Source organism: Oscarella lobularis, chromosome 8 (assembly GCF_947507565.1).
Source record: "Oscarella lobularis chromosome 8, ooOscLobu1.1, whole genome shotgun sequence".
NCBI lineage: Eukaryota > Metazoa > Porifera > Homoscleromorpha > Homosclerophorida > Oscarellidae > Oscarella > Oscarella lobularis.
The window spans coordinates 2,133,831-2,160,144 of NC_089182.1; the positions used below are offsets into that span (position 1 = coordinate 2,133,831).

Sequence of the window (26,314 nt, forward strand, 5' to 3'; positions counted from 1 at the left end):
GGCCTAGCACGCTAGTCTCTCTACGGGAATTCCTTCTGATCGAATTCCTTTCAGGCAGTGTTTGCTAACGCTACGCGAGTAAGAGAAGTGCTTCCCCTTCTAATCGGTTTACTCTTTTCCGCTAGTGGCGTTTTTCGGGAGATTCTTTTTCGACCTCGCATCCCTTCCCGGCTTCCCATTGGTTGTCGCTTTCGTCATCGTAGCAACGATGGGCGCGCGCTTGTGGAAACGTCACGGGCGGCCAGTTCACGTGCCCGCGTGGCTTCTGGTCGCGCACAACATCCTGTGCGTGGCGCTCAGCATCGCGTCAGCAATCTTTCTAGCCAAAGGCCTAGCATCAGACGGAACAAATAAAATATTCAGGTAATAGATACACACAATTAGAATTTCACGAGTTGCAAATACCCTTTCTCTTTCTCAGTATAAAACCCGCCGGAAGCACTGTCCTTCGCGGTTTTTACGTTTACAGGATTTCAAAATTCATAGAATTTTTTGACACGATTTTTATTGTTTTGCGTCACAAATTTCGTCAGTTGTCCTTTCTTCACATCTATCATCACACGACCATTGCTCTGCTCAGTGATTATTGCTATTACTTGAGCCCTTGGACGGCTATGGCATTGCCATTATTGCTCAATTCACTCGTACACGTTCTGCTCTATTCTTATTATGGGCTTTCTGTCTTGTATCCAAATCTGACGATTGGATGGAAAAAGCAACTCACTGTTATGCAAATAATTCAGTTTGGAATTGATTTAGTCCAAGCCACAATCGGTTATCTATATTATAATTTTTGCGTGTTTTCGATATGTTATGGAGTCCTAATGACTGGTCTTTTTATAAATTTCTATGTCAAAACGTACTCGGCGCGAAAGAACCAATAAAATGTTCTCGCGAGCTAATGACGTAATTACGTTGCCAGGTTAGCGTAGCGCACTCTACAAAATAAACGTCAAATGGAAAAGTACGAAAAGATTCGCATTGTGGGTCGAGGAGCGTACGGGTAAAAAACGAATCGCATTTTAGGCGACATCTCGCGTCTAATAGACCCGTCTAGCATCGTCTACCTGTGCCGCCGATTGGCCGACGATCATCTCGTGATCATCAAGCAAATTCCCATCGAAGAAATGACGCGCGAAGAGCGACAGGCGGCGCTAAACGAAGTCAAAGTGCTCTCCATGCTAAATCATCCGAACATCATCGCCTACTACGACAGTTTTCTCGAAGACAAGGCCCTTATGATATGTATGGAATACGCTCAAGGTAATGCGTTGTCTCTGAAGCTATGTTTTGCAACTATGTTTACAGGGGGGACGATATTTGAATATCTTCAGAATCGCGGAGACGTGCTGCTGGAGGAAGAAGTATTAGCCAGAATTTGGGATTTTAATTTTCAACGTTATTTTGGGGCTTTTTTTTCTGTAGGAGATTTTGCGCCTATTCGTGCAGATTATTCTCTCGTTGCAGCACGTGCACTCGCACAATATACTCCATCGCGATTTGAAAACGCAGAACATCATGCTTTGCAAAAAGAAAGTCGTGGTGAAAATAGGCGATTTTGGCATTGCAAAAGTGCTAAGCAGCAAGAGCAAAGCCAACACGGTATTATACGTATATATAAAAGAGGGGTGTTTGTGCGAGGAATTTGGGCATGTTTACAGGTGGTTGGTACGCCTTGCTACATATCACCTGAACTGTGTGAGGGAAAACCGTCAGTTTACTACTTCAATGCTAATAATTCACTACTAAGTTTTGAATTTTAGCTATAATCAAAAGAGTGACATATGGGCTTTGGGTTGTGTTCTCTACGAATTGGCCACACTCCAACGAGCATTCGAAGCTTCGGTGCAAACATTGCCTCTACTACGAGATTAATAAATTATCTACTAATTTCTCTAGAATCTTCCTGCTCTCGTACTAAAAATCATGCGCGGCACGTTTGCGCCTATATCGCCGCGCTATAGCGAAGATCTCAAGCAGCTGATTCTCAGCATGCTTCACTTGGACCCGAACCAAAGACCCACACTCACCCAAGTCATGTCGCAGCCGATCGTCGTTCACGCGCTCATCAATCTTCAAACGGACATAGGCAGGGTTCGATGCAACTCAAGGTCTATTTTTCAAAATAAGCATAATCAGTATATTGATTGATCAACTTTCTTTACTTACAAGGACTCTTCCCTTTCCTTCGCGTTTTGTTTTCTCGCGTTCTGCGCCGTCCGTCGGATCTCTACGAGGTGGAGCGTCGTTCGCCGAGGGAGCTGCAGCGGAAAAATCAACCGGCGGTCGACTGGTCGTTTTTTCGTGGGGAGGACGAATTTTGACGCCGCAAACGCTTCCGATTCCGGCGGACGCGTCCGTCACGGAGGTCGCGTGCGGACGAATGCAGAAATTGGGGCTGACAGAGGACGGGCGGGTGATCGCGTGGCACGTACGTATTCATCTAGATACACGAGAAACAGAAAATTCAAAAATATTTCTTAGAGCGCTAGTATGAGTTCTTTGGACGGTTCGAGCATTCTAGGAGCGGGATCGGCTCGCAGAGAAGCAGCGGTCGTTTCCTCGTACGTCGAAGGTCTCTCGGGGGTAACAATCAAGCAGGTGGCATGCGGGGATCTATTCACGGCGTGTCTCACCGATCGTGGCATACTGATGACGTTCGGGAATGGGGTGAACGGGGCGCTCGGACACGGCGATTACAACGACGTCGCGCAGGTTGGGGAGAGGGGGAGGGGACGCTCACGTGTCATTTGATCGATTTAGCCAAAAATTGTCGAAGCTCTCCTGCACACTTCCGTGAATCGCGTGTCGTGCGGAGCGTGTCACATGGCAGCTATAGCCGGTCAGTGAGTCGTAATAGAGTCAAAGCCAAGTGTATACCTTCAAGTTCTGTATAGTTGATAACGACGTTTCAAGTCTTTGCACGTGGGGAAGAGGAGACAACGGTAATAGATGCACGCACTCGCTTGCGTTGACGTCATTTTTGTACAGGACGACTTGGCTTGGGAAACTTGACCACGCATCCCGTCCCACAGACCGTTTCGTTTAAACATAAGCTGAAGAAAATGTACTGTGGCACCGATTGTACCGTGGTCATTAGTGAAAACGGGCGACTATTTGCCTGTGGAAGCAACAGGTACATCTGATGGAAGAGTCCTAAAACCGTCGTATCTGAGTTTTGGTTTTCCAGATGCAATAAATTGGGCCTAGATAAGAAATCAGAGTCTGCAACATCAGGACTGGTTGAAGACGTACTCAATTTCACCCTCGTTACGGTGCCGCCGTTGGATGTACAGAAAGTCAAAGCAGTTGCCATGGGAACATCGCACACGGCCATCCTCACAGGCACAAATAAACCAATAGAACTTTAGCGCTTTAAATATTTCGGTTTCGACAGAAAAAGGAGAGTGTCTTACTATGGGTTCAAATTCGTTCGGCCAGCTTGGATATAGGAGGGACGCGGCGCTGAAAGGGCCCCAACCCCTCGCTGCATTCAGTGCAAAGACAATCGACTTAGTACAGTGTGGGGATACATTCGTTGTCGCCATAACTTCGGGTAAAGCTACTAAACAGATTGTCTACTAAAACTCAAATAATTCCACGTGTGCAGACGGTGAAGTCTATACTTGGGGTAAAGGGAAGCGAGGTCGATTGGGCCGCGCGCTGGAAGAGGATTGTTTTGAGCCGACTCCCGTTCCGTTTGACGCGCGGTATGCGGTTGAATCTCTGTGTTGCAGTCACGGGCACACTCTCATGGCGGCGTGCAATAAGAGCATGGTTCCGCGAAAAAAGTAACTTAATTGAAACGCTTTTGCGGATTAGGATATCAGTGTAAATGCTCAGTTTGTAAATTTAAAGCAAGTTTTCTGCTTCAGCGTCGCGAATTCTAGTCTCTGCGAGAATGCGGCGCTAGGGACCTCTACTATTTATTCACTTTGGGTCTGCCTGCTTGGGATTTGTGAGCTATTGCGGTAAGGTTTACCTACGTTTCTGCGTCTTGCTCCTTTGTCCATCTGCTAGCGTACGTGATCTTCAAAACAAGCAAAACACCAAAAACAAACATACAAACCGTTTTGATGCTGGGAATTGTGCAAGTTAGAGCTTAGTAGCAAAATCAACTTTCTCATATGCTGGCTCGTCCTTGTGGTCGCCAGTGGGAACAGCGTACGCACCTTCGCTCTCGTTTTTTGTACGTCGATAGGTGTCGTAGAGAGGCGATACATGTTCACGCATAGGTACGTCCGGATTGCTGTCCTTCGTTTCATTTTTATTCGACCTCCACGACGAAATCAGATAGCCTGCTATAAAGCCAACTAGGATACCACCCAGCAGGCAACCAATAGCAGCGCCGGCGAGAGATCCTGCACAGGAACTGCTTGGCTCTGTATCTACAACAAGACTATAATAGCCTCAGCTCTATGCACGGACGATAGTACGTGCTTACCTGCAGTTACTACTGCCTTTTGTGTAGCTAATAAAAATTTGTTAAAAAATAGAGCGCTAAAGTATAGTCTCACCGAGTTCGGCAACACTGCTGACAGTCGACAAAATCTTCATATGCGTGCACAATTATTTGTCTGATACCTCAAATCTACAATTATGCTTACTTGATATGAGCCACAGCTGTCTTTGAACTGAGTGGTAAATCGCAGTGCGTAACCGTAGTTCGTCTGAGAACTCAATGGTCCGTTGAAATATCCACCGTATGCTCGGCCGTCGCCCAAGGTGAACGTTGCTGGCAGTTGACCGTACTGAAATGAAGCCGCGATGTAAACAGCCCCAGAGGATAACGCTGGAACGTGGCAAGCATAATTCATATCCGACTTGACGTCGTCAAAGACAGATGAAGATAGGGATTGATTCGATTCAAATTCAAGCACCGCAACAAGCAACTCTATACGGCTACGAACGAGAGTAATTCCCTGAAGTCATTCCAAACTATAATCTGACCTTATTGCACCATTCCTCTCCGACGGTTTACGTAATTTGATCACAGCTGCTGTAGCGTTAGTTAGGAATAAATCTGGTTCTTCCAGAGTCACCTTTTCAGGACCTGAACACAAATTATATTATAAAGACGTTTATTACAAGAGATCTCTCATCACTGTCTGGTAATGTTTTGCCAACGACGCTACTGCTATTCTCTCCAATCCCACCAGGGGAATGCGCAGCAACATTGAATGTCCACATCGTATTTGGTACCAAATCCGTCACTGTGTATTCAGTGGAAGATGATGAGTAGATGTTTTCGCTCTTGCTAATATTGATCGATTTTTGCCCATTCTCCGAGTCATATACTTTGCTTCCGCTGTAAAAAATCTACACCCCAAGACATACTCTAAATTCCAAGTTAAACACAACATTGTGAACCGTATAGAAAGTAAGTTGACTTGCAGAAGGAGCCTTCCATTGGAGGCTTACAGTCGTCGTACCGTTCTCAACGATGCTAAGGTTAACAGGTGGATTCAGAACTAAAACAACGGTACAGAAGATTGACAGCACAGCAAAATGTACGGCTCACCTCCATGTAGAGTTATTACAAGAAAAGAGCTTGAATATTGACTAAATCCCACAGTAAACGCTCGAATGCGAAACATGTAGACGGTGAAAGGCGATAGGCCGTCAATTCTTGCTGACGCTTCCATTACGCTTCTTCTTTTCCACTGATCAACTGACAAGTCTGAACTAGTCTGTTCAATATACGACACCTCGTAACTCCGTATGATTCCGTTTGGCTGAGACGGCATATCCCAGGAAAGAGCCACAACAGTGCTATTGACACTTATACGTCTGACTCCAGCCGGAGGATCATCTGGCGCTAAAAGAGGCAAAGAAATACGTGGTACGACACGCTGTCAAAATCAAAACAATCCTTACCGTCTTCGTTGGTTCGCTCAAACTTTGCATTGCTGAAGGGACCCGGGCCCACTTTCGTTGAAGCGGAGACTTTAATTTCGTAATCCTTGTACTTCCGCAAATGTGTCAGCAAGTAATTAGTTGCGTTTGGCATTATATTGGAGATAGTCTTGGGTGAACCAAATGACGACTCGCCACTCCGAAGTCTATACTCAATGGTATACGATGAAATAATTCCATTTCGTTGGTCGGCTTCAACGGGCTCCCAAGAAACGAGAATCGATTGCGAGCTCTTTGCCGAGGCGGCGACATTAATTGGAGAACCTTCTGGCTCTATAAAAGCAAAATGGCTCAAGCGTCCAAGAAATAACTACGTAAACCAACTCACTAGCTTGGGATGTCTGCACGACCATTGAAGGTACACTGAACTGTCCCTCTCCAATTTTATTCACTGCCTTCACCCGAAACGTGTAATTCGTAAACGGTTTAAGACCGTCGAAGAGTACATTCGTTGATCCAACCCCAACGTTGTCTTTCGTCACTCCATCTTGAACCTGTTCCACGACGTATGTTGTCAAATCGTTATTGCCGTTAAACAACGGAGCCGTCCACGACACCGTAACGGATATGGCCGTGACGTTACTAATCAAAACGTTGGTTGGCATATCAGGCGGTTCTAAAAGAGCGTTTCATTGCTACAAATATTTACGCAAGCTTTAGCTGAAAGACTTACCTTGTATCGATATAGGAACGGTATGACTTTCTGATCCCACTCTATTAAACACAGTACACGTAATATCACCTGTGTCCTCTCGCTTGGACGATGGAATTGTTAGGTTGCTTGTCACCGTAGGAACTTGTTCGCTATTCACGCCTGACGTAAATGTCTCGACGTAACGAGACGGCAAAGACGCATTTCCGCTCTTAGTCCACGCCACGATTGGTTTGGGGAAACCCTCCGCTTTACACGTCACAACCACACTCTGGGTTATGTTTACGGCGATGCCAAGAGGAAGCTGGCTGATACGAGCGGGATCTAGAACAGGAAACTTTTTACTTGCGGATGAAAACAAGATAAAGAAACTTACACTGCACTATGACTTCTGCGTCACTGTTATCAACACCAACTTCGTTCTTCGCTATACACTCATACGCGCCTCTGGCGTCAAATTTGACGTTCGTCACTGTCAGTGTTGACGACGCTAGAATATTAGGTGCATCAAATCCCGAAACAACGCCACTCGTCACGTTGACGCCATTGTGCTGCCAAAAAATGTCAAATTGGGGGTATCCCGTGGCTTTACACGTCAGTGAAAATTGACGGAGTTCCTGAGACGTCGTGTTTGCCGGAAACGTTGTAATCTCAGGTTGAACTACAAATAAAACGACGCTGAATAAGACTACCTTTTAATTGATCTCTCCACGCACCGTTTATTGTGAGTTCCGTTGTAGCCTTGTCCATTCGTCTTTCTGCCAATTCATTCTCAGCTCTGCACTCGTACTGACCTTTATCGGTAAAATAGTTTGTTTGTGCTATAGTGATCGTCTTATTGTTGGGAGAGAGGGTGACTCTTCGGCTGAGACTTCCACTAATGAGTTGTTGATTATTTTTCCACCACGTGATTCTAGGTTGCGGTGTTCCCGTCGCACTGCACATAAACGTGGCGCTTTGAGGCTGAACAACAACGAGATCTTGGGGAGGAGAATCGATGACCGGAACAACTGGCAGAAAAATGAATTTAGACTCTCAAACAATTTAAATCATTATCCTACCTTGAACGTCCAACATTGCAGATGCAGTGATAAATCCGTGCTTGTTAGAAGCGTTGCACGAATAGATTCCTACATCTGAGAGATTTACATTGGAGATAACTAAATTCCCTTCCTCGCGCGTAGGAGAATCTAAACGGATTTTCTGTCCAAGCTGGATAGGCGTTCCATCCTTTTCCCACGAGAACGATGCATTGGGAGCGGCAGTCACTTCGCAAACGATCGTCGCTGTTTGGCCTTCAACGACATTTACATCCTGCGGCTGTTGAATAAATTCAGGAGGCCCTTGAGATACGCTCACTGCAGAAAAGATCGAAAAAATTCAAGTCGCGAATTACCTTCAATGTTCACGACGATGTGCGCAAACGCCGAACCGGCGGCGTTCGTTGCCGTACACCTGTAACCCCCGCGAGATTCTTCCGATATCTTACGGATGACCAAACGAGCGATTCCCGTGGAGGAGTCAAAGGTTTGATAAAATGGCTTAGAGCCAGAGGAACCGGAATCCGTATCCAGTGGCATTTCGTTTGACTGATTCGACCACACGATGTTTCCCGCCGCGACACGAGGAAAATCGTTTGTTATCGACATCTCCAGAATGAGTGGTTTGTCTATGACTCCGATCAGCGGCGCTTTCTTGGGAGTCACAGTGGGTGGAACTAAATCGGGAAAATGAAAAGTTCATACCATGGTATAAATACTCATACCTTGCACGGTCAGTGTGGCTGCTTTGGAAGTTGCTAGAGCTCCAATCCCATTGTCTGCTTGACACGTGAAATCCCCGTCATACGATTTTTGTATGTTTTTCAGTGTCAGCGTGCTTGTTGTTGTGTACAGATCACGGTCTGATCCCGTTGACATTTGAAGGACGTCAGATGACATCAAATTAGCACTACCCGTTGTAGACCACGTTATATTTGGAGCCGGTACTCCCGTCGCCGAGCAAGAGAACATAGCTGAATCCGATTGATTGCGCGTAACAGACGCTGGATCATTAGTTACCGTGGGAGACACTAGAAATACCGAAATATAAACAAAGCAAATACCCATCGCATATCAAGTACCTTGCACAACTAGCCTAGCCGAGAGACTGTCTGCTGAACCGAGAATATTCTGCGCTCTACACTTGTATAAGCCTGCATTTGCGTTTGTCGCACTCTTGATGGTCAGCGTCGACGTTTTGTTGGCGATTTGATTACGGCGACGAGCAGATGAATCGGAAGCCATCACCGTGTACATAGAACCTTGTGTGTCAATAGGAACGTCGTCTTTCAGCCAGCTGATGTCCGGGTTGGGAACCCCAGCTGCTGTGCAAATAAATGTTGCATCAGTAGACGAAGTAACGGTGCTGCTCGAAGCATTCTTCACAATTTCAGGAGGTACTACAATACGATAGTCAATGCTTATTTATTATTCTCGCTATTGTTCTCTGTACCTTGCACTGTCACCCCAATATTTCTACTTTGAGTTGGAAACAAACCGTTTTGTGACTCACACTTGTACGTATCAGAATCATCCCAACCGGGCATAAGAATAACAAGACGACTTTGGACAAGATGAGGAGATTTTGAATTCTTGCGTTCAGGATATTCTTCAATGACGTATTTGTCTGGCGTAGATGATAAAAGACCGTTTCGATTAGACCATTCAATGGTTGGTTTAGGAATTCCTATCACTTCACATGCAATGGTTATGTTTTGAGACGCGTTCAGCGCAACGTTTACATCATAAGGAGGAAGAATGATTTCATTTGGAACTAAAGGACAGAAAATAAAGTACGAGATGTTAGGTCTAGTGAGATATTTCTCACCTTCTACAGTCAGATTGATAGCTGATGATTGTACCGAGCCTAGTAGATTAGATGCAGAACAAACGTAATCCCCAGCATGAAATTCTTGAGCGACAGGTATCACGATAGAACCGTTCATCAAATCGGTATAGTTTCCTCCAAATACAACTGGGCTTCCGTCCAGCGTCCAACTGAACGAAGGAGATGGCGTTCCCGTTGCCAAGCAATCAAAACGAATACTATTTCCTTTCACAACGACTTCAGGCACCGGTGACAAGGGATAAGAAACAACAGGAGCCTCTGAAAGATATCATTGACCAAGCTGCCGTCTATAATTCATTTCTTACCGTTGACCGTTAGACGTAACGTTGAGCTGTCCATTCTAACGTCAGGTGAGTTGGATGATACATTGACGTCGTTTGTGGCTATGCATTTGTACGCTCCGGTTGAAAATCCCGTCACACTTCGTAGGGTCAACGTCGCAAACGAATCTCCATTAGGAAGCGCTCCATTCATCTGCTGATCCTTGAGAGACTGGTCATTTCCGTCAACCACTCTGTACCACGCCACAGAGGGAGTCGGAATACCGTGAGCGGTGCAATTCAACACGGCGTCGTCTGTTTCATTGACCGTCATATCCATCAGGTTGACAGATAAAACCGCCGGAACTATCATAATTTCATATCACTTATTAAATTCAAAGACATAATACCTACCATTGATTGAGAAAGTGAACGACTTTGTGTCTGATCCAGCTGCATTTGATGCAGTACATGTATAGATTCCGCCAAGAACCTCCGAGGCAGGAATTGTTATTTCCGTGCTGTCGGCATTAAAAGTGTATTGATCCTTTGTGTTATCAGTCACAATGACAGTGTCTCGGAATTTCCACGTGTAGCTTGGTGCTGGATAGACAGTATCGTCGTTGCCTAGCGACACTGTGAATTTTTCACTAACACTGCTGCTCTCAACCACGACTTTGCTCGAAGGAGAAATTTGTTGAATCGTAGGCACAACTAGAAAAACCGAATAGTTTAATGTTAAAAGTCCAGTGCATCGCGATACCTTGAACTTTGAAATTCAATTCTGAGCTGTTTACGCTGGTACTGACGTTGTAAGGACTGGTCACTTGACAGACGTACTTGCCATTTTCGGACGAAGGTTGCACGCTCGTTATAGTCAATGTTCCAGACAGGGTCATAGCGCTTGAATCGGCTGATTGAGTAATTGTAACTCTTGAGACGCCGTCGTTCAATTCTGCCCCGTTTCGAAACCAACGAAACGAAGTAGGCGCAGGATCTCCACTAGCTTCACACTTGACAATCAAGTCTCCGCTTACGTTGACAGCATTCGCTGTTGGACCTGTTGTAATAGTCGGTAGACCTACAAAAACGTGATAAATCGTTTAATAGTAATTAGTTTTGTATTACCTCCACACAGTTGCGTGTTGCAATTCTGGCTGTCAGACGCTGACCCACTGCAGTCGTTTCCTCGATTTAACGGACTTGGATTCGTGCAAGACCGTGAACGCGATTGCGTTCCTCCTCCGCAAGTCTTACTACACGATCCCCAGTTTCCCCACGTAGTATAGCCACCATCTAAAGGAAAACTCGACATTATTTCTACAATGATAAAATGAACACACCTCTTTTCACGCTAACACTTGCTGACTTTGTTGAATATTTGCAAGTGTAGTTTTTAAATGCTGCCTCCGAGGATGGCGTTACTGTTAGCTGCAACTTTCCAGACGCTTCAGTAATAGTAACATCCGCATCAGAACTGCTTAATTGCTTTGCTTCATCGTTCCAAGAAAGCTCAGACAGAGGAACATCGCTAGCCACTTGACAATCAAACAAAACGGACTGTCCTATCGTTGTAGCCTCTGATTTGGGTTGAACTAGAAATTCACTCTTAGAAAACGATTGGACTCGATTATCTACACTGCTCTTACCATCGACGACTGCTGAGTTTACAGTCACAGACGCCGTGGAAGAGTCTGCAGGTGATCCTATACCATTACTTGCCTGACAGTAATATGAACCCGCATCTGCCGTTTCAGCAGATGACACGCTCAGCGTGCTTGTATTCCCCGTTAGAGCTGCACTCTTTGTTCCACCCAATGCAATCGCTGAACCGTCCTTAAACCACGTGACGTTGCTACAGCCACGATCAACGGTGCACGTCAAAGAGATAGGTTGAAATTCGGTCACAGTTGCTCCTTGAGGATTCGTCACTACTGTGCTGGCCGCTATAAAAACGACGTCAGCTAAGCCTCTCTATATTGTAAGCAACACAATATTACATTGGCAAAATGCGGTGTCTTCTTCCATTTCTGTCGTTTTTCCTCCGCAGGTGAAGTTAGGCGGTTGACACGTTCTGGATCGAGTTCGTTTACATGATGATGAACATGACCATGCGCCCCAACTGGACCAGCCTACGAAGAAACAATGTAGAGAAAGAGAGTTTCTAAATGCATAATACGCACTTGGAGTGTACAATTCAACTTCACACAAATACAATATTGAGTAGCGTGAATTCCGGCTGATAATGTAAACGTAAATCCCATTTGCTGTGTCGTCAGTACAGTTAATGACAATAGGATTACTGCCATCATTTGTCCAAGTACCGCACAATTTATTGTCCGTTCCGCTCCCGCTTGTTAAATTTCCAACATACACTGATGCACCATTCATGTAATTTAAACGATTGCTTTGTGAAAGAATGGAGACAGAGGAAATTACGGTGTTTGACGGTAGCGTTAATCGCCAATATGTGTTTGCCCCCTGCAGTGACCGAAAACAATTACTGTTTTGAGTAGAATCAAGTCCGTCTACAGATTTCCACATTTCCCACCCGCCCAATTGACTCTGAACAGAAATCTTTCCTTTGCGGTAAATGTCCAAAACTGATTCTGTTTAGAAGAAGACATTAAACGCAAGGACTGAGGCTGATAGCGTGACTTACTGTAAACAATATGAACATCACACACTTGCAGTTGAAGAGAAGAACCAGATCTCTTGATGTTAACAAATTGACCCAGTTGAGGTGTATTACACACAAAACTGAAATAACTTCCATTGTTGATTACACTTCCACAAACTGAGCTACCGACAGCCACAGACGAATTCCTTCCACCGTCACCAAAAAATTTCACTTTCACTTCTGTCACGTAGTACGGTTGGAGAAGATCAATTCTCAACCAAGGATCAGTGCTACTCGTAGTAGAAGAGCACTTGCTGGAATCAGATGAAGAGGAATCGTTGTCAATTGCTAGATCTGCTGAGTTCACTTCTGAAGACTGGACAGTTTCAGCTTTCAATTGACTGAGATTGGTCAGAGTTGATATATCTGTCAAACATGTGTAATTCAAGTCAGAGGAAGTGGCAATTTAGTATTTACCGTTTGCAACGTTTACGATGACTTCACACAGAATCAGTTGCCCATTGCTGCCACTCGGATCAACTGTTGCGTGAACATAACGACCAGTCAGACTGCCACATTCAAATGGGACACTCTCGGGAAGACTTCCATTGCTAGGGTGATTATAGGTTGCTCCGCATTGACTTTTGTTGCCGCTAATGGAACTGCTGTTGCTCACGTACATTGCTAAACGGTCAAAGTTCGCAAGGTTGACGCCACTATGAAGGCTAGACGGCGTCACAACTTGAATGTTTTTGATTTCTCTAGAACTGTCAAGATCGAGTGTCCACCAAGGATTAACTTCTCTATTCGACACGAAACACGAGTTTATTCGAGTGGACGTTCCTTCGACGGACCATTCAGGAGGATGATTGTACGGTGCGCTTTTAGAAACAAAGGAGCTGGACGACGTCACCTTGTAAGGACTGTAGATGCTCGTCACTTTTTCTAAACAGAAAGACGTACGGGTAAATCCGCATCGAAATGCCAGCAGCTCACCTCCATCAAGACAAAGGACAACGCCTCCTAGACATAAAAGCAAGAGCAAGGAATCCGTACGCAACATTTCCTTGATCGTGTGATAGTAGATCGGAAACTGCAAAATGACGAGTGAGTGGGCAAAAGGTAAGACGTGAAATTCCTACTGCTCGAGTACGCAAGAACCCGTACAACTCCCCCGCTGCAAATTAACCCCCCGGAACAATATAACTATTCAACGGGAAGTGCAATGCGGGAATCGTAGGCCCCACCGCGGTACAATTTCCACCGTCGCGGAACGTCAAACCCGCTCAACTCAAAGTTATCGTCGTCCGCTCCCGAAAGAGCCAACTGAACGGCATGCCCAACACCGAACCGATAAGAAACGGGCTCCATTTCAAACTCGACCGCCTCGACGCCCGACACCGGTCGCCAATCGGCGCGCTTAAACGATCGCCGACACGCGGACGCCGACGAATCGTCGCATCGATGCGAAACTCTTAACCGACCTTCGCTCACATACCTAACGGTCCCATTATGCGGATCGACGTCTTCGAGATAGCCAAAGACGACGAGATCGGTCGCATCGACCGCCTCGATAAAAACTCGCACGCGAACGACGCCGGTGATGACAATCGACGACGATAGCGGTCGCGACGTGTAGACAAGCAAAGCCTTGTCTTGCTGAGCCCGATCCGGATACGTCACCGACTCCAAAAACACGTGCTGGACGAGATTCCATCGCGACACGTACCCGGAAGAAGACCGCACGTCGACGTCATAGACGTCTATCGCGACGTCGTCGGAAGACGATTCCGTGTGGAGGAGATGATGATCGGCTAGATAGTATGTCTTTGTTGCCGTGACGACCGAAGGTGGCCACCGATCGGTCGACTTCCATTTCTCCTCTCCCATGGTGAAATACTGTATTGGCTTCTCCGAGCCGAAGCCCGACTCGTCTTTTCCTTTGAGATGGTAGTCGAAAAAGCGTCGCTCGTCCTGCGCGAAATCGTAGCACACGCGACTGTCTGCGCTGAAAGGCGACGAGTTCTTTCGTCCCCCGTGCGTCCACGGTCCAATTGTAACGCGCGTCTTTCCGCCAAGCAAGTCGAATGCGCGCAACGATCCTCGAACCGACGCCGTATCGAAATATCCAGCGTAGAAATACACGGCGGCACCGTTGCTACGGACTCGTTCCAAGACGCTGTCATTGACGGCAAGTGCATCGGACGTCAAACCGGTGTCTGCGATCACGTCATCGCGATATCGAACTTCGTTAAAAACAGCCGAAGAATTCCAATTTTTCATGTGGTCGCGTCGAACGTCGTCCATGGCTATCCCATTCATCGGCATGACGCCATCGAATAGGAGCCGAGTCAAATGAGTCCACCAAGGAATCATACGCACGCCTTCGAGAGGAACATTGGTCTCAAGCGAAATCGTCACGTGACGATAGTCGCGTGCAAATCCAATGCAGGGCACGCCGCCGGGAAGCGCAACGTCGTCGTATATGTCAAGCGGACTGAATTCGGTCGCGACGGCCTTGACGCGATCGGTCGCGGCGGCCAAGTGCAAGCCGACCATGCCGTCGTAGCTGATGCCGCCCGTGCCGACGTTTCCGTCGCACCACGGCTGGGCGAGCGTCCACTCGACGACATCGCGATAGTCGGCGATTTCGCGCGGCGAGAAGTCGACCGGTCGCGTTCCGCGCGATGCGCCTGTGCCGCGCACGTCGATCGTGACGACGACGTAGCCGTGCGGTATTAGAGTCGCGACGAGACGACGCGAGCGCGTGTTGACTTGATTGCCGAAGAAGAGGGTAAACGGCCAACGTACTTTGAACGCGCGATTGTAGCGCGTGAAGTGAATGATCGTTGGAAGGGGCGTTGACCGGGCGGGATTCCACCACGCCGGGACGTAGACGTCGGCGGCGAGCGCCGTTCCGTCTGACGTGACGATTGCGTGAGGGTGGAAAGTGTAGGAAGAGTCGTTCGGGGTTCGCGAGCTGGCGAACGAACGCCACGCTTTATCCGATGACGGGCATGAGGTGGGGGTGAGATTCCACCAGGCGATGGCGATTCCTACGCCCAGAGCGATCGTGGCGATCGCGATCGTGGAGGTCATGTTGTGACGGTAGCGTGCGCTCAGTCGAATAGACGCGTTTTTATTTGTGAGGAAAATATTTATCTGATAGATCCAGTATCAATTTTCTGCTTTAAATAGCTACCTGAAAGGTGGCGAAATGCTAATCTTTTTTGCTTTTTTCGTTTTCTCGTCTTAGACGTCTTCCCAATGTCAAAATCAATCGAATTCCCACGTAAAGGCAGACGCTGAAAAACAGCCAAACGTCTACATTCCACGCAGCAAGAAACTGCAGATCAGCTCCATAGGGAATAATATTGTCACTGTCAGCAATCAAGACCAACTCTATCAAATCGGCACCACGTCCCACCCCACCAGACAAAACTCGAAGCCTGTCCATCTGCTCCAAATTCTCTTGCATTTCTTCTCGCCTTGCCAAAATCGTCACTAACCGATCACGTACGAAATCAAGAGATACATTCGTTTTATGCAACTGCAGCCCAAGTCCATACCGCTCAACGAGACACCCGTGCAGCAACTGATCACCGTAGTGCGGAACAACTAAAACAGGCACTCGACTCGTCATTGCCTCGCCAAGACTACGCGGACCGCCGTGAGTCACAAAGGCGACGGTGCTGCGATGCATGAGAACCATCTGCTGATTAACCCAGTTCTCGAGACGAACGTTATCGGCTCTTCCTAACATTTTCTCCAGGTCGGCTCTGTCTCGCGTGCTGACTAAAACGCGCGCGTTTTTGACTGAAGCCAAGGCGCCGCGTACGATTGCAGCAAGAACTTCGAAATAGGGTCTGACCAAGACACCGAAAGACACGTAAATAACTTTGTCATTCTTATCCAGCCACTCTCTCAATTCCAAATCCGTCGCCGCTGTCACGTCACTCGAACGAAAGACATCAACGGAAAAGCCAACATTGACAGTCGTCGCCGGAAATCGAACGGAACCGGGATACCGAAACCCAGGAAACGAAAAATGAATGGCATAGCGATGGGGCGGACGTTGCATGAGGAGATGATTAAACGCGACGCCGCGACTCCACAGGACGCAAACCGACGTCACAGCCGACGCGACGAAACGGAGCGCGCGTCCGAGCCGCTTGACGAACGACGTCGAATTGTCGAAATAGCCGTACAATTGAACGTCCTGCAAGAAGACGTCGTCGAGCGGCACGGCGGTGTGAAACTCGACGAGCGGCACGTCGCGTTTCGTCGCCGACGCGACGGCGTCCATCGGCGCGAAATAGTCGGCGACAATCAAGTCGAATTCGACGCTCGACAACAACTCGTCGAACGGGCCGCCGTGACGGTTCAATTGCTCGTTCGTGATTAGTCCGAATAGGTAAACCTGCTCGTATAAGGACGTGGCACGTGACATGTTTGTGAAGATGTTTTCGAGGCGACGCCGATCGTACGAGCCGAGCCCGTGCATTTTGAAGCCTTCGCGTTCGACCGTTCGACGCGCGATTTCGTCGTCCGGCAGGGCGAACGATATCGACTCGTAGCCGCGTCGCTTGAGTTCGTTCGCCAAATCGAGCGAACCTTTGAGGTGCGAGAGGACGGGTGAGGTCGTGAAAAGAATTCGCGCTTTTTGCGGATTGGATGTAGTGGTGCCGCTTCCGAAAGCAAAGTAGAAAATCGTCGCGTAGAATAGTCGGTGCATAGTGCATACAGCCGGAATGGACTCACTGGTTTGAACAGGTGGCTGGCTGCCTGGAATGAGTCTGGCAATGAGTCTGCTGGAATGTGAGCGGAGAACATAGCGCACGTTATGACCGGCTGGAACATGTTTCGATTCACTTTTGTGCGTGGCTTGAAAACGGGTGGCGCATGGAAAGCGATTCGCGCGGCGAAAGAGGCGAAAGTCGTCGGTGTGCACGTGCACCTCACGCCTGGTTTCTCGCCACGAGTAGCACCGCTTTTGTTAGGAGAACTGTTTGACGGCTTGCAGGCGAAGTTTGATTCGCGTTTATACGTCAAAGCCTCGCAATTAAATCAGGCATACATACGATACTTGTCACCTTTCGTATGTCGACTGCTTCGCTCTTGCAGCTCTTAGACAATTGCGAAACGACCGAGGACTTTGATCTGGCTGTCAAAGCCGTTCGAGGGTTAGAACATAACGCGCGCACTTTTGCAATTAATTAAACGTTTCCATCTGATCTAGTTTTCGTAAGAGTCTTAGCAAGCCGAGAGAGAGCACCGGTTCTGTATTTGTACGAGCTTCGTGTCGAGTAGGAGCACCAGAAAAGGCTCTGGAAATTATTCGAGATAAGGTCTATAAATTAGTTTAATTAAGCCCTGTATTTTGCTCGTAACTCGCAGCTTCTGTTTAGCTACAGTATGGAATCTTTCCAACGAGATCAGGTTTTAATATGATCATGAAGGAATTTTTGAAACTAAAAGACTATGATAGTAGGCAGAGACATTTGTAATTGGCAGAAATTCTAGCCTTTACGTCCTATTCAGATGCTATTAGGACTTTTGACCAGATGATAGAAAACGACGAAATAAAACCATCCGCTCAAAGCTATCACTTGGCTATCCAAGCACTTTGCATGAAGGTGTGAATGTGCAGGAGAAATTCATTTTGTTTTTTAACTTGTTTCTTTAGGAGACAACGGATGACTATAGGAGAGCTATTCAATTAGCAAAGAAATCGAGCAAGGACTCAATCAAACTCTTAGAACGAACGCATCACTGTCTAGCAGCTGCTGCCTGCAGACAAGTGAGATTTTTCAATTGAAACGTAAAAGCAAACCAAGTTACATAATTAGGAAGATCCTGACACGTGCATAGAAATGATAGCTGGACTCTATACTCAAGTAAGAGGATTTTGCGCGCTGGTGTTTTTTTCTAGCTCTGTACTATGCAGGCAGCAGCTGGTCTTGAAATCAGAGCACTGACCGTGAAGGGCGACTATGAGAAAGCTATTCAAAAATTGGTAGATGTTTCAGTCAATTTCAAGACTCCAGCAAAAACGGTGCGTGCGCAGTGCCTTAGTACTAAATTTTTATTTAAAAATGAACATTGACGTGTTGGTAGCTTGACGGTCTGATGAAAGCTGTTGAAGAGTCCGGAATTGATTCATTGAAAACGGCTCTTCACGTACGTCAAAGACAAACAGATGTACGCGTATTGGACAGTATGTGTTTTTTTAAGGAAGCTATCGAGTTGAAGAGTCAAAAGAATTAGCCTTTTCCTTGCTATAAACCCTGCTTATGCAACTGTGTACCATGTGTGCATTTATAGATCAGTGAGATAAATAAATGAATGGGATTCTATCTGAAAGCCAGTTGCTTTTAGCCACAGACACGCAAACGGCCACATTTTCGCGGTGGACAAGAGGCTGTCCCGGATAGGAATTACGTAATCTCTTCCGAACGAGACACAGAGTGCAGGCGACGCCGGAAAAGTAGAATAAAACAAGCATAGTCTAGTGCAGTGCACTTTCTGTACCTATTTTATCGGCGTTACTTGCCGTAATACGCCGTTTGCTACCTTATCCGGGCTATGATTAACGCACGTTGAGCGGTAAACTTTGCAGGAAAATCGCCTAAAAAGCAATGGCCAATCCTAATCGCCATCAGCGACAGGAGTCTCGTCGGCAATCGAATCAAGACTCGTTGGCAGGTAGCAAAAATTCTTTCGATAAATGAAGAAAAACGGTCCAGAGCTGTGGAAACGGACCGCAAATCATAGCAGACGCTCTTGACTTCGTAGTCGACGACGGAGACTTTGAATTGACAGCCGAAATGATGATCCAAGACGAGCTCGACGACGAGACGAGCCTCCTCGAGGAGGAAGGAATGGAAAACGACGAAGCGGTGCAGGAAGAAGTTTCTGCATTGGAAAAAGTAGCAGAACGCCCGAAAAGCGTACAAGGAATAAGGGGGTGCTTGCAGGAGAGCGAAATGCCTTTGGAGGAATTATTGGCTATGTACGGAGGCGCAGCCAATCAGAATGCGGCGATAGAGGAACAAAAGGGAGCGGAGGAGGAGAAGGAGAAGGAGAAGGAAGACGAAAACGTTTCTGTTCGACTGATTACGGAGAACGGAAACGATGACCGGGGGCCCAGGCGGGGTGGATGGATGACGAGTCAGTTGCTTGAGTCGGCAAGAGGAGGTGAGGTCCTAAAGCAGCCGAGTTTTAATGAGGATTCTAACTCGAGTCGTTTCTTACAGGCAGCGGCGACGTGGATAGAGAATCGTCGTCCGACGAAGAGTATGTGTCGCTCGATAAATGGAGAAAGGTATGGTAGGCGTGGATAAGTTGGACTCCGTTTCGTGTCTAAAGTGATTTATAAAGTGGCCCGCGGGAGGGGGAGGGGGGGGGGGGACAGGTCTTTTCGCTGTACGTACTTACCCAATACTTTCTGCGCCGCTTTTGCACGTTGTTGAGTATCCCTCCTCCAACGCATTGTAAATGTGGTTCGCCTGCCGTTTCTGTTCCGTCGTTTGTTTTGCCTTTTAATTTCGATTTCTATCATCGTCGTCGTCACCGTCGCGCCAACTTTCCGTGTTTATTTTCTAGGAAATTCAAATCGGAGAGGAGTATCAGGCAGTCATACCCAACACGCCTGACACGACCTACGTAGAACCAGGTAGACACTACAGAGAGAGAGAGAACGCAACAGTACATTATAATAAGACCACATTACCTACGTAGTTTCTGCTATGAACGATAAGCTCCTTTGGGACGGAAACCGAGTCGATTCTAAAGAAGGTTTGCTCTTTATAAACTTTGCGAGCCACAATGACTACTGCTAATTGAAGTCGATTCGTACCTGGCGTTGACCGTGTGGAACTCGCCGGACGAAAACGAGGGAATCGATGCGCTTCCTCTCGTTGCAGAGAACGGCGACAGCGAGAGTGTGAGTTCGATATGGTGACGACGCCGTCGCCTTTTTTCACTTGTCGCGTAAATGCAGGCCTTGTACTTGCTAAAAGAGTGTGACTACAACGTGCATAAAGCGATACAGGCTGCTGTCGGTCGCGAATCGGTGGCGGGGTTGGAATCTTCGAGTTCGGGTTAGGCTATTCGCGAATTTTTTTGTCGTCGCGACAAAAGTCTTATCTTGCGGTATAGAAAAAGAGCCGTGGACGGAGGACGATTGTCGGTCGTTCGAAATTGGTTTGTCGTCTCTCTTTGGTAATCGATTGATTGAATTGTTGATAGGGATGCAATTGTACGGTAAAAACTTTCCGGCGATTCAAAAGAATAGGGTGGGTATACTTTGGCGAAATATTGCGACACTAATAACTTGCCTTTTTGTTCCTTTCTTTCTTTCTTTCTTCTTCTTTTTTTGCTGCAGTTTCCAAATCGCACTGTCGGTGAAGTGATTCACTATTACTACCTGTGGAAAAAGACGGAGATGCATGATCTGTTCGCCCAACAACATTACCAAAATCGCGGCGGCAACGATTACATCAATCCTGGCCAATTGTAAGCAAACCAACCCGCAGATGCATTGTTTTATTTTCTACGTGGCCGCTTGCCATAGAGTCGGTCTCGAAAAGTACGGCGACGACGCGGATTTTGAGTCGAGTCGAGCGCCAAGTCCTCTCCCTTCCACCGCAATCGCCGCTGATCGCGGAGCAACGAAACCGCCGCCAGCACCAGCGACGACAACAACGGCACCGCCACCAGCATCGACGACGACGACGACGACGACAGCGACAACGACGGCCCTTCCACAAAGTGAATACTGGCGAGTGACAATCGACGGGGGTCGCAAGCGGGGAGCAGAGAAAGACAGTCAGCACGCGAAACGACCGGCGGTGCTCGTGCCGTCGCCGCCGCCATCCGAACCTAATCTCGATCATCAAACCGTAGCGTCGCCGGTGACGACGACGGAGGCTCTGCTCGCATCGGAGGTCTTGCCCGAATCTTCCGACGACTCATTTCACGAAAGCAAACCGCACTAAATTGATTGATTGCCCAGTCCGACTAAACAGAGACAAAAATTAGCAAATTTTCGGTCGTTAATTTCCGCTACCGCATGTTCAAACAAAAACACCTGACCGCATCATTTTGGAATTTTGGTAGGAGTAATTGGGTCCGATTGGCGGGTTTTCCACGTGGAGCACGTAGCCGCGACTGTATAAAAGCCGACCACTCTTAGGTGCTTTTTCATCCGACCTTGGCTTCTTGGCAATGAAGTTTCTTCTGCTTTCTCTCTTTTTCGTTTGTTCGGCGTCGTCGTTCTCGATCGCCAATGAAGAGTCTGATGCGAAAAAGGACAAGCGAGACAGCGATACGTGCAAATCTGACGCAAAGGCACTCTCTACGAAGTTGTACGGGTTGGCCATGAAGATCCAAGACATTCAAAAGGCATATGTAAGAGAGGCTATAGTGTCGTGTTTCTACGGTATAGCTGTATTTCTTGTAGGCAGCGTTGCGTTTGCCTAACAGTGCTAGCTCATCTCTTCCCTTCGACATGAATGGCTGGTTGTTTTCCATTGATCAAAAGTTCTATTCTACCTACGACATGCCGATGTTGGCGAACTGGGGCGCATGTTTTGCGTTTTCTGGGGTATACAAAACTTGCCTTTGCCACGTCCGCTTCTCTCTACATTTCTATTGCAGTCACCCGATGAAAGGACTCATTGGGATTACACCAATCTCAATAACTTTCCGCCCCATCTCCGAACAGTCATTTGCTCCGAGTACGATCAATGGGTGAACAAGAATGCCCCTCAGTTCACTGCCAATCTTACGAGCGTCTACACCGACTTGTTCGACAGACTGGACGATATGAAGGCTGTCGTAAGAGAGAAACATTAGAGAGAGGAACTCTTCGTATATTGTTTGCTAGATTGAAAATTGCAGCTTCGTCGTGTTTCGCAACAAACCCAATGATTCGCAACAACTTCCCGGGTACCGATACAAATTGATGGTAAATGACGGTGTGCAATTCTGGATGTAAGTGGTCCTTGGACTATTTGCAACAGGTTCCCCAAGTAAAGGACGTCGCGCAAAATAGTTGGGGCATACTAGCAGACTTCTACATGGCCACCTATCGAGCCTACGTCAATTTTTTGGGCGTTTCCGGAGGATCCACCGTGCCGCCTAACGACTGCTCGTACATCTTCGACCGTCCCATCGTCTCATCAGTTCAGGTTAAAATGTGACTGTGAAAGCAAACGAAGACACGATCTTCGCTTGCTATACTTCTTGTCTCTTCTCTACGTTTCACTTCTTCGTCGCTTCTTGTTTTTTCTTTTCTTCGTTTGTCTGTCAATAAAGCAATGCTGAAAGTTACCTTACCCTTACCGTTCATTCCACTCCTGTAGATATATATAGTCCGGCGATGTTCGAGCTAGTGTTGCTGCCCAAAGAAAAGCGGAGAAAGCGCCAAGTGCCGCTCGGACGCCGGATCTAGGAGGATATCTAAATTAATTATGTTAACGGCGGGGACGGCGGGGACGGCGGGGACGGCGGGGACGGCGGGAACAACTTGCAACAAGCCACTGCCGCCGGAAAAAGCGTCCGGCGACAAAGCCAACATGTCGTTAATTCAACTATTAGGAGATAACGTCGGGGAGAGCCAAGCGGCATTTAGAGATTGCGCTCGGTCTTCGTCTAAATTTAAACTCAGCAGTCGCGGCTCCGTGCCACTTTCTCGCCCTGATATAAAAAGAAAGAGCGCGTTCTTTGCCAATTTGAGGTCGTTCGCATAGGAGAATCGATAGCGTCTGCGCGTCGATACAGTCGGAGAATAAGTCATGGGCGACGGAGGGGGTTCTCTGCTATTCGCCACGTCGTCCAATTTCCACGGCAGACACGTAGCCAACTTACTATATAACCCGGAAAGAGACTCCCCAATTTATCAAGTTTTGTTGAACTCTCGCTGCTTGAGACATGAAAGGTTTTCTTCTGACCGCTTTTGCTCTTACCTTAGCGAGTGCGTTGCCCACTGACGAGCAGCGCGTACGTCGTTCTGTCGAGACGCCGGGGTTTTTTGGAGGAGACTCGGAGGGAAATGGTTCCAATTCAACGGCAGAAGCGAGTTGCACGACGTCCGCCGCCGCTCTTTCCGTTCAAATGCACAGCTTCGTCATAGAGATTAGAGAACTTCGCGATTCCTACGTAAGAATGCAAAACAAAATAAGTCGCCCTTCAAAACGGTTTGTCGTCGCGCGATTGACAGGGAACAACGCGCCTGCGAGCTAAAACCGACCAAAAGATTCCCTATCAAGATGGATGGCCAGCCTATTCCAAACCGTACGGATACTACGACGCCAAGGAGTTGGCCGATTGGGGCGAATGCTATCCACTAGCCGGGGTGAGCGCAAACAGACAGTCAAGCGACGCTAACCTCTGCTTAATCTCTTCTTAAATGAGCAGACGGTCAGCGAAAGAGTCGTTTGGGATCATAATAATCTAAAGCGATTTTTTGTTCACCTGCAAACCGTCTTATGTTCCGAGTACGGCTTACGATCGGCGAATCCCGAATCGAACGAGACGCACTTCGTCGCCGAAGCGGCGAAGCTCTACGACGAACTAGTGACGCGAGTGTCGCAAGCGAAACGCGTGGTACACTGACGCACATGCATGGAACGTCGTCACTCGATCACCATAATATGATTCTTCTTCCTTCGTTTAATTAAATAGATTGACAAGTGCGGATTCGTCGCCGAGCGAAGTGCGCCGGCGACGTCGCCCTATCTTCCAGGCCAACTCAACAGAGTGCGGTTTTCCTGCTTCGATAGTAGCCCGAGAAGCGATACGATTCGACTCTTGTGCGTCATAGGTTTCGGCGACTGGCGTGTCGGTCGAGGATAACTGGGGCGTCCTGATGAACCTGTTCGTCGCCGTTTGGCGCGCTTACGAGAATCTAGAAGCGACGGCGAGCGGAGCGGCAATTCAACCGCCCAGCTGGTGCGACGAAGCTTTGAAAAAGACGATCGACTACCAGCGCGAACGCCAGTAGTAGTAGTAGCAGTAGGCAGTCCGAGAGGGACCCCAATACTGGCGCGTCGTTCTATTCTGAGTGTGTTTTTGTGTGCTGTGTGTATGTGCGTGTGTGTGCTAAGCTGGTATTGTTTCGATCAAGTCACACCGTGTTTACGCACGCTTCCGTCAAACGAAAACGACGGAAGCGAGCCCGACGCGAGAGTTTAGCCGGGCAATTAATCAACTACGTGATCCATGGAGTTCTTATCTAAAGACGTTGCATTATTCAAATAGACGATCTTACTCTCGCTACGCGAAGTGGAATCCGTTCGAATTGAACGCCTCGAGGACACTATAAACACCGGGATTCGCACGCTCGAACTCACGGAAAACGAATCGAATGACGCGCACCCGTCCCCTTACGCACCTCAAAAAATCGTCGACGTCCATTGACCTCGCTCTCCGCTCTCCGTACCCGCCCGCCGACAAAACGCTCGCGATTTTTTCCTTGACGTTGAAATCCGCCGGAACGGCCTATAGCAAAGAGAATCCCATTGAGGAACGTCTCTCTCTCTCTCTCTCAATTCATTCATACGATAGATTTGCACGAACAGTGAATGCGATAGTTCTTTTCCAGTAGCGCCTGAACGGACGAAACTCTACGCAATTTTTTTCGTGGAAGGGTAAATAAAACCGCCAAAAGAAAAGGCGAAACTCACCCAAAACTCGCATTCAGCGTCCGATTCTTTCGATTGAACGCAATTCGCAGCAGACCGTCCCATTCCTGAAAGCGCATCATACGCCAAAGAGAAAAAAAAGAAGAGAGAAAGTGAGGAATACCTTGAAGTTAATTGGCGGCGGAGGGTTTCGCGGTTCGAGTCGAACGACGCTGCATTCCACCTTGGGTGGCGGCCGAAAATTGTTCTTTCCCACCTGCGCAAATATATATATACCTCTATATATATATATATATCATCTGGCGGTGCGATGACGGGAGACTGGCCTTCATGAGATGATCGACGCGAGCGAGAAGTTGCGTATTGACGCTGAGACGACAGTAGAGACTGTCGCCCGGCTTGGCGACGAGACGCTGGGCAAACTCGCGTTGGAACATGAGCACGGCGCACCTGGGATAATAAAAAAGCCCATTTCCATCCATGCATAATGCGCGCGCGCCGACGACGGCACCTGAAAAAAGGTCGATGGAGAAGGAGTTTAAAAACGAACGGCGACGATATCTAAATTTGAATAATTAAAACAATCGTTTTGAATTGCGAAATCGACCGACCTGAAAGGGTAAATTTGCAACGCAGACGTCGAAGAAAGGCAAGTCGGTTTTCAAGACGTCGCCCACAATTATCTCCAATTTTCGAGCGGCAGGACTAAAAGCAAAAAAAAATGGGCATCATTTCCTTTCTAACGGGGGATAGAAAGCCGGCAAGGGTTCAGTACTTCATATACATAAATACTTCAATACTCTACGTGTCTCTCTTACGTTCCCTGTACGCGTTTTCGAAGCTCTGCGACCATTCTAGGATCGAGTTCGCACGCTATGACCTGTTCCAAAGAGGGCGTTCAAAGAAATAAAATTATGTCTCTATTCTTTGTCTCCGTCGTACTTTCTTGCACTGATCTAACAGCTTCACCGTCATATTTCCTGTTCCCGGGCCCACTTCTAGCGCGACGTCGGTCGATCGAAGTGCCGCCTGGACGAACGACGTCGTTTTCGCTTCTTACGAGTTCGCCGCGACCTCTCGACTCACCTTTTCTACAATTCCGTTAACTATTAGGGGGTTCTTTAGTATGTGCTGTCCTTTTTCCGTGTGGAAGCGGATACCTTGGAAGCGCGAACGACTCTCGCAAAGAGGCTCGAGTTTTTTTTTTGCTCAATCTACCTTGCTTCTGTATATGTTCATGCTGACGTGTCTTCTTAGCCGCTCGTTCCTTAGGCATCGTTAGTCCGTACAGACTTCTACAACCACGCCGTAATCGCATACGGGCGAGATA

General features: G+C 47.6%; 9 protein-coding genes and 1 long non-coding RNA gene across 18 annotated transcripts; 5 read left to right on the top strand and 5 right to left on the bottom strand.

Moving 5' to 3' along the window:
- The first annotated feature begins 7 nt into the window (after nucleotides 1–7).
- Nucleotides 8–884, top strand: LOC136189860 (very long chain fatty acid elongase 5-like). Its single transcript, XM_065977892.1, has 3 exons — nucleotides 8–78; nucleotides 126–363; nucleotides 422–884. Coding segments are annotated over exons 1-3 (702 nt in total). The 5' UTR covers nucleotides 8–77.
- A 56-nt stretch (nucleotides 885–940) lies between these two features.
- Nucleotides 941–3,811, top strand: LOC136189831 (serine/threonine-protein kinase Nek8-like). Of its 2 annotated transcripts, none has more exons than XM_065977856.1 (15): nucleotides 941–1,003; nucleotides 1,058–1,263; nucleotides 1,309–1,364; nucleotides 1,426–1,602; nucleotides 1,662–1,711; nucleotides 1,764–1,845; nucleotides 1,900–2,111; nucleotides 2,173–2,431; nucleotides 2,485–2,715; nucleotides 2,764–2,842; nucleotides 2,898–2,945; nucleotides 2,992–3,136; nucleotides 3,191–3,345; nucleotides 3,398–3,556; nucleotides 3,611–3,811. In XM_065977856.1, the coding sequence occupies exons 1-15, from the start codon at nucleotides 957–959 to the stop codon at nucleotides 3,793–3,795; spliced, it is 2,091 nt and encodes a 696-aa protein (XP_065833928.1). In that variant the 5' UTR covers nucleotides 941–956; the 3' UTR covers nucleotides 3,796–3,811. The 2 variants fall into 2 exon arrangements, with proteins under 2 accessions (XP_065833928.1, XP_065833929.1); XM_065977857.1 differs by having other exon boundaries at nucleotides 1,058–1,245.
- On the bottom strand, nucleotides 1,474–3,986 carry LOC136189865 (uncharacterized). 2 transcript variants are annotated; one of them, XR_010670466.1, is made up of 6 exons: nucleotides 3,417–3,986; nucleotides 3,256–3,338; nucleotides 2,881–3,206; nucleotides 2,744–2,833; nucleotides 2,170–2,443; nucleotides 1,474–2,113 (listed from the first exon to the last, which is right to left on the bottom strand). It is a non-coding gene; the product is annotated as an uncharacterized lncRNA (long non-coding RNA). The 2 variants fall into 2 exon arrangements; XR_010670465.1 differs by lacking the exon at nucleotides 3,417–3,986 and having other exon boundaries at nucleotides 3,256–3,362.
- Nucleotides 3,987–4,029: 43 nt separating this feature from the next.
- LOC136189817 (hemicentin-1-like) lies at nucleotides 4,030–13,470 on the bottom strand. 2 transcript variants are annotated; one of them, XM_065977837.1, is made up of 30 exons: nucleotides 13,334–13,470; nucleotides 12,815–13,282; nucleotides 12,380–12,763; nucleotides 11,901–12,326; nucleotides 11,718–11,849; nucleotides 11,367–11,663; nucleotides 11,061–11,312; nucleotides 10,846–11,013; nucleotides 10,481–10,798; nucleotides 10,132–10,431; nucleotides 9,763–10,083; nucleotides 9,437–9,715; nucleotides 9,062–9,382; nucleotides 8,691–9,008; nucleotides 8,334–8,639; nucleotides 7,965–8,285; nucleotides 7,630–7,911; nucleotides 7,285–7,578; nucleotides 6,945–7,229; nucleotides 6,590–6,892; nucleotides 6,245–6,532; nucleotides 5,878–6,189; nucleotides 5,522–5,818; nucleotides 5,371–5,471; nucleotides 5,106–5,319; nucleotides 4,951–5,053; nucleotides 4,608–4,902; nucleotides 4,518–4,551; nucleotides 4,445–4,471; nucleotides 4,030–4,388 (listed from the first exon to the last, which is right to left on the bottom strand). In XM_065977837.1, the coding sequence occupies exons 1-30, from the start codon at nucleotides 13,398–13,400 to the stop codon at nucleotides 4,096–4,098; spliced, it is 7,806 nt and encodes a 2,601-aa protein (XP_065833909.1). In that variant the 5' UTR covers nucleotides 13,401–13,470; the 3' UTR covers nucleotides 4,030–4,095. The 2 variants fall into 2 exon arrangements, 1 of the variants encoding a protein (XP_065833909.1); XR_010670460.1 differs by lacking the exons at nucleotides 4,030–4,388; nucleotides 4,445–4,471; nucleotides 4,518–4,551; nucleotides 4,608–4,902 and having other exon boundaries at nucleotides 5,106–5,338; nucleotides 5,391–5,471.
- On the bottom strand, nucleotides 13,334–15,452 carry LOC136189833 (putative serine esterase Mb1866c). The gene has a single exon (XM_065977860.1). It carries the CDS (start codon nucleotides 15,434–15,436, stop codon nucleotides 13,544–13,546), a length of 1,893 nt encoding a protein of 630 aa, XP_065833932.1. The 5' UTR covers nucleotides 15,437–15,452; the 3' UTR covers nucleotides 13,334–13,543.
- An 8-nt stretch (nucleotides 15,453–15,460) lies between these two features.
- Nucleotides 15,461–17,492, bottom strand: LOC136189837 (uncharacterized). Its single transcript, XM_065977864.1, has one exon. It carries the CDS (start codon nucleotides 17,070–17,072, stop codon nucleotides 15,558–15,560), a length of 1,515 nt encoding a protein of 504 aa, XP_065833936.1. The 5' UTR covers nucleotides 17,073–17,492; the 3' UTR covers nucleotides 15,461–15,557.
- Nucleotides 16,847–18,699, top strand: LOC136189851 (small ribosomal subunit protein mS27-like). 3 transcript variants are annotated; one of them, XM_065977881.1, is made up of 12 exons: nucleotides 16,851–16,958; nucleotides 17,111–17,280; nucleotides 17,338–17,408; nucleotides 17,462–17,520; nucleotides 17,577–17,685; nucleotides 17,746–17,824; nucleotides 17,879–17,973; nucleotides 18,024–18,137; nucleotides 18,187–18,234; nucleotides 18,285–18,392; nucleotides 18,455–18,517; nucleotides 18,572–18,699. In XM_065977881.1, the coding sequence occupies exons 2-12, from the start codon at nucleotides 17,181–17,183 to the stop codon at nucleotides 18,602–18,604; spliced, it is 879 nt and encodes a 292-aa protein (XP_065833953.1). In that variant the 5' UTR covers nucleotides 16,851–16,958; nucleotides 17,111–17,180; the 3' UTR covers nucleotides 18,605–18,699. The 3 variants fall into 3 exon arrangements, with proteins under 3 accessions (XP_065833954.1, XP_065833953.1, XP_065833952.1); XM_065977882.1 differs by having other exon boundaries at nucleotides 16,847–17,280; nucleotides 18,576–18,683; XM_065977880.1 differs by having other exon boundaries at nucleotides 16,851–17,280.
- A 232-nt stretch (nucleotides 18,700–18,931) lies between these two features.
- LOC136189838 (mesoderm induction early response protein 1-like) lies at nucleotides 18,932–22,659 on the top strand. 3 transcript variants are annotated; one of them, XM_065977867.1, is made up of 16 exons: nucleotides 18,932–19,042; nucleotides 19,133–19,266; nucleotides 19,315–19,534; nucleotides 19,594–19,661; nucleotides 19,943–20,012; nucleotides 20,078–20,134; nucleotides 20,185–20,282; nucleotides 20,340–20,439; nucleotides 20,498–20,542; nucleotides 20,588–20,634; nucleotides 20,724–20,854; nucleotides 20,913–21,748; nucleotides 21,801–21,944; nucleotides 21,998–22,177; nucleotides 22,227–22,307; nucleotides 22,363–22,659. In XM_065977867.1, exons 1-12 carry the CDS (start codon nucleotides 18,976–18,978, stop codon nucleotides 21,334–21,336), a joined length of 1,461 nt encoding a protein of 486 aa, XP_065833939.1. In that variant the 5' UTR covers nucleotides 18,932–18,975; the 3' UTR covers nucleotides 21,337–21,748; nucleotides 21,801–21,944; nucleotides 21,998–22,177; nucleotides 22,227–22,307; nucleotides 22,363–22,659. The 3 variants fall into 3 exon arrangements, with proteins under 3 accessions (XP_065833939.1, XP_065833937.1, XP_065833938.1); XM_065977865.1 differs by having other exon boundaries at nucleotides 20,498–20,634; XM_065977866.1 differs by lacking the exons at nucleotides 21,801–21,944; nucleotides 21,998–22,177; nucleotides 22,227–22,307; nucleotides 22,363–22,659 and having other exon boundaries at nucleotides 20,498–20,634; nucleotides 20,913–21,753.
- Nucleotides 20,872–26,303, bottom strand: LOC136189845 (probable dimethyladenosine transferase). 2 transcript variants are annotated; one of them, XM_065977875.1, is made up of 16 exons: nucleotides 26,203–26,303; nucleotides 26,071–26,144; nucleotides 25,927–26,013; nucleotides 25,803–25,864; nucleotides 25,596–25,689; nucleotides 25,496–25,545; nucleotides 25,311–25,434; nucleotides 25,148–25,240; nucleotides 25,027–25,091; nucleotides 24,903–24,966; nucleotides 24,735–24,841; nucleotides 23,850–24,659; nucleotides 23,730–23,794; nucleotides 23,308–23,496; nucleotides 23,210–23,261; nucleotides 20,872–22,789 (listed from the first exon to the last, which is right to left on the bottom strand). In XM_065977875.1, the coding sequence occupies exons 1-12, from the start codon at nucleotides 26,300–26,302 to the stop codon at nucleotides 24,617–24,619; spliced, it is 963 nt and encodes a 320-aa protein (XP_065833947.1). In that variant the 5' UTR covers nucleotide 26,303; the 3' UTR covers nucleotides 20,872–22,789; nucleotides 23,210–23,261; nucleotides 23,308–23,496; nucleotides 23,730–23,794; nucleotides 23,850–24,616. The 2 variants fall into 2 exon arrangements, with proteins under 2 accessions (XP_065833947.1, XP_065833946.1); XM_065977874.1 differs by having other exon boundaries at nucleotides 23,210–23,496.
- LOC136189852 (uncharacterized) lies at nucleotides 23,208–24,470 on the top strand. The gene is made up of 5 exons (XM_065977884.1): nucleotides 23,208–23,500; nucleotides 23,562–23,696; nucleotides 23,759–23,947; nucleotides 24,026–24,100; nucleotides 24,165–24,470. Exons 1-5 carry the CDS (start codon nucleotides 23,273–23,275, stop codon nucleotides 24,342–24,344), a joined length of 807 nt encoding a protein of 268 aa, XP_065833956.1. The 5' UTR covers nucleotides 23,208–23,272; the 3' UTR covers nucleotides 24,345–24,470.
- Nucleotides 26,304–26,314: the final 11 nt, after the last annotated feature.